This window comes from Akebia trifoliata, chromosome 8 (assembly GCF_017979445.1).
Source record: "Akebia trifoliata isolate Shusen 1 chromosome 8, ASM1797944v1, whole genome shotgun sequence".
NCBI lineage: Eukaryota > Viridiplantae > Streptophyta > Magnoliopsida > Ranunculales > Lardizabalaceae > Akebia > Akebia trifoliata.
Window position 1 is genome coordinate 48,805,299 of NC_141382.1, and position 7,904 is coordinate 48,813,202.

The 7,904-nt window shown below is 34.6% G+C and overlaps 1 protein-coding gene across 1 annotated transcript; it reads right to left on the minus strand.

Annotated features, from left to right (window-relative positions):
- Positions 1–2,625: 2,625 nt before the first annotated feature.
- Positions 2,626–6,802, minus strand: VPS22 (EAP30/Vps36 family protein). The gene is made up of 7 exons (XM_086449112.1): positions 6,500–6,802; positions 6,318–6,428; positions 5,731–5,866; positions 4,722–4,876; positions 4,378–4,485; positions 2,976–3,065; positions 2,626–2,867 (listed from the first exon to the last, which is right to left on the minus strand). The coding sequence occupies exons 1-7, from the start codon at positions 6,548–6,550 to the stop codon at positions 2,682–2,684; spliced, it is 837 nt and encodes a 278-aa protein (XP_086305238.1). The 5' UTR covers positions 6,551–6,802; the 3' UTR covers positions 2,626–2,681.
- Positions 6,803–7,904: the final 1,102 nt, after the last annotated feature.

Below are 7,904 nucleotides of genomic sequence, written 5' to 3' on the forward strand. Positions count from 1 at the left end.
TTAAAATTATAAAAATATCCTTTTAAAAAAAATATGTAATTTTCAAAAACCCTTTAATCAATATTTTAATCTACAAATGAGCCATTTTAAGTTTTAATGCATGTGCGTTTGCTGTTTGCATATGCCACCTTCAAGTTACCATTGTAATGAGAGAAGGCTGACTATAGGGTTGATGAAAAAAAAAATATTGTTTTTCATAAATTTTAATTTTTTTTAATATATATTACACAATTTCAATTATGTTCGTTTCAAACTTGTTTTTTCAATGTTTTGAACTTGATGTTGGATAGATCTTCCCAAATCAAACATTACAACTAAATCTTCAATTTTTTTAAAAAAATTTTTTGTTCATTACTCATTCTTACAAATTATTTAATTAGATAAAAAGTCACATAAAAATCTTTATAATTATGAGTATATTGTCCATTCATCATTCACCGTCATAGATTGTCAAAATAGATCATAATTCTCATTTAAACATTAAGTTATGTCCAAAGAAGTGAAAAGGGATAGTTCAATACATTATCGCTTTGTTTGGATTGAGAGAAATGAGAGAAGAGAAGAGAAAATAAATGAGTTTCTCTCCATTTTTCTTGTTTGGATTGTTAAGTGAGGGAGAGAAGAGAAAAGAATTGGAGAAGATGAGAAAAAAATATGTGAGTTTTCTCTCTCCAAAAGTAGAGAGAAGAGGATAGAAAGTCTTTTAAAATATTTTATAATTCCAACTCTGCCCCTAAATCTCTTTTAACATATTTTAAAATTTCAAAATTATCCCTAGTTCTCTCCTGTCAATCCAAACATGGTGGAGAGAAATTGAGTTTCTCTTCTCCCCCACTTCTCTCAATCCAAATATAGCCTAAGACTTTTGTTAAGGTGGGCCATACTAAGAAAGAAAGAGTTCATTAGTGGGATGATCAAATTACCATCAAATAAAAGGGGTTTTAGGGTTTTAGAACATTTACGATGAAGCTATTTGTGGATTTGCTTGTGTCAGGATATCCCTGTAGATAGTGGACCGGGCTCATATTTGGGGTTTTGCCCTGTCCATGGATCATGATCTTGTCCAAGGACTAGTCCTGGGGCACGTGCAGCGCCTGCACATCACACACACACACACCATGGAAAATTTAATCCAATTCTTATCGTATCCCTAAGAAGGTTTTGTAGGAATGGACCCAGATCTATAATGATAGACCTTAAACCCACTAATCAGTTTGGGCACATCCAGCAACCATTGATATTGTAACCGTGTAGGTATGCACATAAATTACTAAATTAGTATACAAAATTAAAATTATCATTAAATTTATAGAACATTTTAAAACTTGTAAATAGATAAACTAGCTCTATAACGCGTGGTGTGATTTAATATATAGATAGGGTAGCTTTATACTTAAATTAAAAGTTAACTATTTTGAATTTACCTCTATCAATTCCCACCATCAGCTCATATACCCAGAATTGGAGCCTAAATAAAATCTCAATTCCAGTTCTTATTGGTTTAGGGTCCAAATATAAGATCCTTCGAATTAGAACCAACTCTACATTGAGTACCCGTTAAGATAGATAATATTTTTTGAATGAAAAATTTATGATATGGAGTATTTATTTGCTGTATAAATTGACTAAGAATGTGAAAATGAATTGATGTTCATATAGAGAGAAGGTAAAAAAATTAAAGATTCTATATTCGCTTTATATTTTAAGTTTAATTAAGGTATATTTACTTAAAGATATTTTTTAATTATAAGGATTTTGTTAACATGTGCCCTAAGGTAACATGTTAAGGTGCATTAAATACACCTTGAAAATAAGCATTAGAGGGTATTCTTGTAAGAAAAAAAATTAAGGACATTTTTTTTTTTTTTGGTAGGAAAATAAATTTCCAAAGTGTATATAATGTCACCTTAACATGAGCCCACAAAGAGCATGTCAACAAAATCCTTATTATAAATAGAGTCGTGATTTTCAGACGCCCCTCAGACACACTCCCCCTCTACTCTTCTGACTTGGCATGTGCATAGAACCATAGATTTTTTTCCTCAGGATATGCATTGTGGTCTGATTATAGTGATTTGTACATAGAAACACTCTTTCAATAAGAAAACAATTGTTATATCAAAATGATTGCTACAGTATTGTAGAGATCGATATGATGTTTTTTTATCAATAAAATCTTTAACAGTAAGGTGACTTGAACACAACACCTCTACCCTTTTAGAGCGAGGCCTTGGCCACTGTGCAATTGGTAATGTTACAATGATAACTACACTACAAGGATGAATAGGTTGAAAGTAATTTTGCATAGAGGTTCAAGGACTTGAAGGTGATGAATTTTAGAAGAAAAGGGGCTTTTGGTTAACAACTTTGAAGATGACAGATTTTCTGGGGAAAAAAATCAAGAGGTTATGCCATTTTGGCTGGAGGTAAGGACAAGGGCATGTCTCGGGTCTTTTACAGTAGTCTCTTGACGGAATGTCATCAGTTTAAAAAACTTGGGTATCTCTAATATTGACCAAAATGGAGGGGGGCATTTCTAAATTTACCTAAAATAATATTGTTTATATGATTGGTCTGGAAAGGTTGGACTCACCAGAGACATGAAAGACTGATCCTAATCAGGGCTGTAGTATATTCATTGCAAACACGGCCTTTGATTGCATCAAAATTAGTGTGACTTATTAGCGTATTATATGTTGTTGTATCGTATGAAGGTGTATACCAACTTGAGTTACAGAATGGCAAAACCTGAGTGAAAAATCAACTTTGAGAGCCTCGGCTCCAACAACTGTAGAGAAAGATACACATGGAAACCAGTACCGACGTTTACCATCTCTATGACCATCATCAATCATAGCAAGACCTTCCTGTACCATCCAACATAGGGGCATTTGAGAACCAATTCTAACTCAAAAATAAATAGGGGAAAACCAGAAAGGTAATAAGCCCACAAAAGGAGGGGAAAGAAGCTTTACCTTCAGTAGAGTTTCAAGGGCATCGGTAGCACGACCAGATGACCAGGAAAGCCGCTTCTCAGCCTCATTCACAGTCACATAGCCTTGGGCCTAAGAGAGTACAAGTTAAATAGAATTGAATTAGTCAATCCAGTTGAGGCCTAGATCAAGTGTGGCTAGTTGAATTTCGGAGATAGTGTTGTTGGTGTTCCTTGCACCTTTTGGTAAGCTATATAACCTCTACAAAAAGCTGAGGCCTGGCCTCAATATTTGGACACAAAAATTCTTGTTTAAGAAAGAGGATTTTAACTAGATTTATTACAGTAAAAACTTACCAAGTTTTTACTACAAAGTGGTTGATGAGTGCATGATGTGCTTAATAAGGGTATTACTTGTAACTATTATAAAATGGTATTGCCATAATTACATCTAACTCAAAGTAAGTTGAAAAAACAACCCTTACGACGAGATATTTCAGTTCAAAAAGAAAGAATTTCAAATGACCCTATATTTGAAATTCTTTCTTTTTTGGATCACATGTACTTCAAGCAAGATTTAGGGGCAACAAAATGAAGGAATCTTGTATTGATTCTCAACAACCCATCTATTACAAACACACACAAAAATATGTAAAGTTCCAAGCAAAAAAGTGAAACAAAGAGAATGTAGTACTTTACTGATTTTTGGAAGTCCATTGATTATGGTGGGGGGAGTCAAATTACAAAGTTGCTACTATTAAATTAACATAAAAATCCCTGCAAATATATATTCTCGTATCTGAACTACTATTTTACAGAGATCTTTAGTCAAGCCAATTTCTGAGTGCTTGGTTTCAGCCTTAGTTGAAAGCAACACTTCTACTAAACAGAACTACCAATAAATTAACCATTATGTGCACTTTAGCTTAAAGGATAATTACCGAGATTCACTAGACAAAAATTCCCAGTGAATAATAACCATGTTGACTCCACCTTGTTTATGTAGTCGGAAATCGACTTTTCTTTGAGGGTATGTCATGAAAAAGAATTTTTGTAGTTTTGTAACCAGGACATACAGGTATTTTAGCCATACAAAAATACAGATATTGGTTGGACTAAAATACTCTAATAAAAGGGAATACTATGATATCAATATTGTAAAACTGATCATTTTCTACTAATGCTTGGACCATAGTCAGTCAATCAGTAATCACTAGATTGTCATTGATCATGTTTTTTTTAATTTTACAGAGGGAAAAATATATCTACTGACGGATTGTTGGGTATGTAAATAGACACCAGATTTCCAGCAAAAGATGGTTCATTGAGAAAATTATACTTGAAGATTACTTCTATAGAATCCAAAATATGTCAGAAAAGTTTAAGACGCTGTTCTTCAAAGCAATTTATTGGAGTCGGTAAAATGGGAAAGAGATAAGACATACCTGGGCAAGCTCCAAAATTTCATTATGGTCTTTATTCAACTCGGTAGGTACAGAACGAACAAGTTTTTTCTTCCCAACAGAAATCACCTCAAAGCCACTACCCAATACCTGCATTAAATCATCTCACATGCAAGTTGTGTAGTCCTTCGTAAGTACGAGCTATGGGCTTCCAAAGTATAAAAAAGAAAGAGAGATTAACAACTCCACCAGAAAATATACTACTTCAAACAAAGAAAATCAAAGGTACCCCTTTGAATGGGAATGCTTTTGATGGGCACCTCAGGTCACCTCCCACACAAATTCTACAGAAACATATCAAATGACAATAAGCTTCACCATAATACCTTCAGCTTACTTATAGCACGCAAGCAATCATCTTCAGACACAGATTCCCGTGCAGTCTTTCGCCTCTGACAAAGTAGACTACAGAGTTCCTGTAAATTGATTAAACCACCATTGTGGGATCTTGTTGCCAAGCAAATGTCAACAATTTGCACCCCTACCTAGCCATGTAAGAAACTTCATCTTAGCAAAGGGAAGTCTACATCTTTACTGTAAGTGTGGTTTTAGGCACTTATTTCATGGTTACTTAAACTTTTATTCATAAAAAAGGGAAGAAAACCCTTCAATCTAAAAATATTATACATATTTTTAAAATATAACCATGTATAGTTATTTTTTATAAATAAAAACAGTAGGGTTTTTGTAATAGATTTAAGTCCGAGGTGAGGTTTGAACACAGGTCTGTAGGATTACCAAACACAGATTTTTACAACCCAGCTAGGTGGCACCTTCAAAACTATAAACTTCCATTAGAAAAAAAGGTAACAAACCCCACGATATAAAGCAAACTCAATCAAGTGAAACAGAATCTCACTTGAATCACTCTAATTAAAAAAATATACTTCTTTACCCAAGCCTTCCCATGTGGAGAAAAAATCACTTCATATTGGAACTATCATAACATAAATGGGGAAAAAATTTGGTTTAAAAAAAATAAAATAAAATTTAACACTCCCATTGAAACCATATCATCATCAGATCATTATACCAAACACTCAGGGTCGGCCTCCCATTGAAACGATATAAGTGAGTCAAACGAGTATGGGTTGAAATTAGACAGCAAGCACTGTGCATAGAGTAACTGAAATGGTAGTATTAAGACCTAATAATTCCATAGTACACGAGATCATGAAATAACTTTAATTATAGCATTAAAGTACTTTACACATCCAACTTCCCTAATTACTTTATATTATATGCATAATTTTATAGGTGAATATAGTACAGTGAAATAGCTCAATGAATTTATAGATAAGATATGCGACACTAATAAAGAAGATCGATACCAACCAAGTTCATAATAGAAGTCACCAATCCCTAGAAGCTCTGCCCAGAAACCCTTGTTCGAAGCTAGGGGATCCACTCCAACTTTAGCACACATGTCATGGAATTGTGCTCTGAATGCAGGGTTCTTGCGAATGTCATTCTGCACAAACCCAATGGATTTTAACATAGTTCAATCATGAAAACCCACATAAATATATGTTAAAAATCATTGCAGGAGATCACATATATGCTTAGCTGAATCTCAATTTCCTAATCATTCGAGTTCTATATGAAGCTAGTTTTATGAGATATCCTCCCTGACAAATCAAGAAATCCTATATATATAATAAAAATAAAAATCTTAACTTTTTTATTATAAATTAATTCAATTTCAACTTCACCCAGGATTGAAATTGATGTGGATAACTAATAACAAGAAAAGGGACTGAAGTCATCCCAAATTAATTTTCTAGGTTATAGTGTTGCCCGTAACAAGATCAATGCGAAATTGAAATTATAAAAGAGACAATCGAATTCTTTGTAACATAGTCTAAGAATTAATTAATGAGATTCAAATACAAATATAAGTTGAAAAGAGGAGAAAAAATGACCTTGTGTTTGCGAGCGAAGTCTTCCAATTGGGATCGGAACGTAGAGAGCTGTTCCTTCATGAGATCGGTTCTGATCTTAGCCACATTTTCTCCAAGCAATCGATATTGATCCTGCAAAAAACAAGTTGATCGAATCAAAAATTTAGAGAGAGAGAGAGAACGAAAGATTTTCATTAACAAACCCTAGCAGCCGCGGCCGTCTGTAAGCCACCAATTCCTGGTCTTCTTCTCATGTTTCTTTAGAGTGTATCACCAAACCACCAATTCTCGTGCTTTTCTGCTCTAAATACATAAGAAATTCGAAATTCGAGAGAGAGAGAGTTGGGGATTGTCAATGGGTCGTATGAAAGTGAAATTCGAACCGATAACTCTAGGTCCGGATTAAGGACTTAGGGTCTCGATCACAATCCGATCCAATAAGGATTCGATTAGATGACCTTATCGGATCTGAAACAACAGACTATTTTGCTCAGTTCAGATCTAATAACTTTCTTATGGGATTGCCATTTGCCAACAAATTTGTATATATCCGATTTGGGCCCAATCCATCGACAGCCCTGGGGGCCTGTATTCCTTCTTGATCAACCTGATTGAATGCAGCAAGCCGTGATTAGTGATTCTTTTTAATCGTGGGCTTGTGTGGGAACCCACGGGCCTATTCTTGCAGCCCGTCTCAGATAAAAAAGCCCATGTTTAACTTTGTAGGGCTACCAAGGGTAGAAACTAGAAACCTATATTGTCTCATATGTCGGTGGGACCAAATAAGAGTAGTGCTGGACAGCTGGAATGACCGCACATGCTCATCTTCACGTGAAAGTAAATACGAACCATAGATGCTTTTTTACTTGTATCTCGAGGTCATCCCAGAACGACTCACATGGGTCTTGTACTCCTTAAGGAGCATTTTAAAATCCCAACACCAGGTGTATCATGTTGGCCGTAGCAAACCTCTTTGGCCCACTCACCCATGTTTATCAACTACTTTTTGAAAATTATTAAAAGGGCCAAAATAAGAGAATGCCACACCAACTTTTACTAATGCCACCCCAATTCATATAAGATGTGTTACCTGTGGGATCTTTTGTCATTTACCAATGAAATTGTTGACTATAAAAGTGACCATCTAGCTGGAAAACATACTTAAAATGAACAGTGTAATAGAACTGGAATTTCACTATGTAATCTAATTTTACTTTCAAAAGGATTGGTGTGTTATAAGTAAAAATTAGTGTGATAATAGAATTTCTCAAATAAAAAAGAATATAATCCTACTTGATCGGTTTTCCCAGTTTGTGATACACATGACATGACATAAATTAATAGGTCAATGGACTGCGTCAACGTGATTATTCATAGGGGTGCAACTCGGTTCGGGTTGGTTCGGTTTCGAGTAAAATTAGAACCGAACCGACCAAGGTCGGTTCCATTATATTGAAACCAGAACCGAACCGATATGATGTAAAACCGAACCGAACCGAACCGACCTTCATTCGGTTTGGTTCGGTTCGGTTCTATGGGTTGCCAAAAACGTCATCAATAATTAAGAAAAAAAAAAAACAATTTAAAATAAATCTTCTACTGCCATTC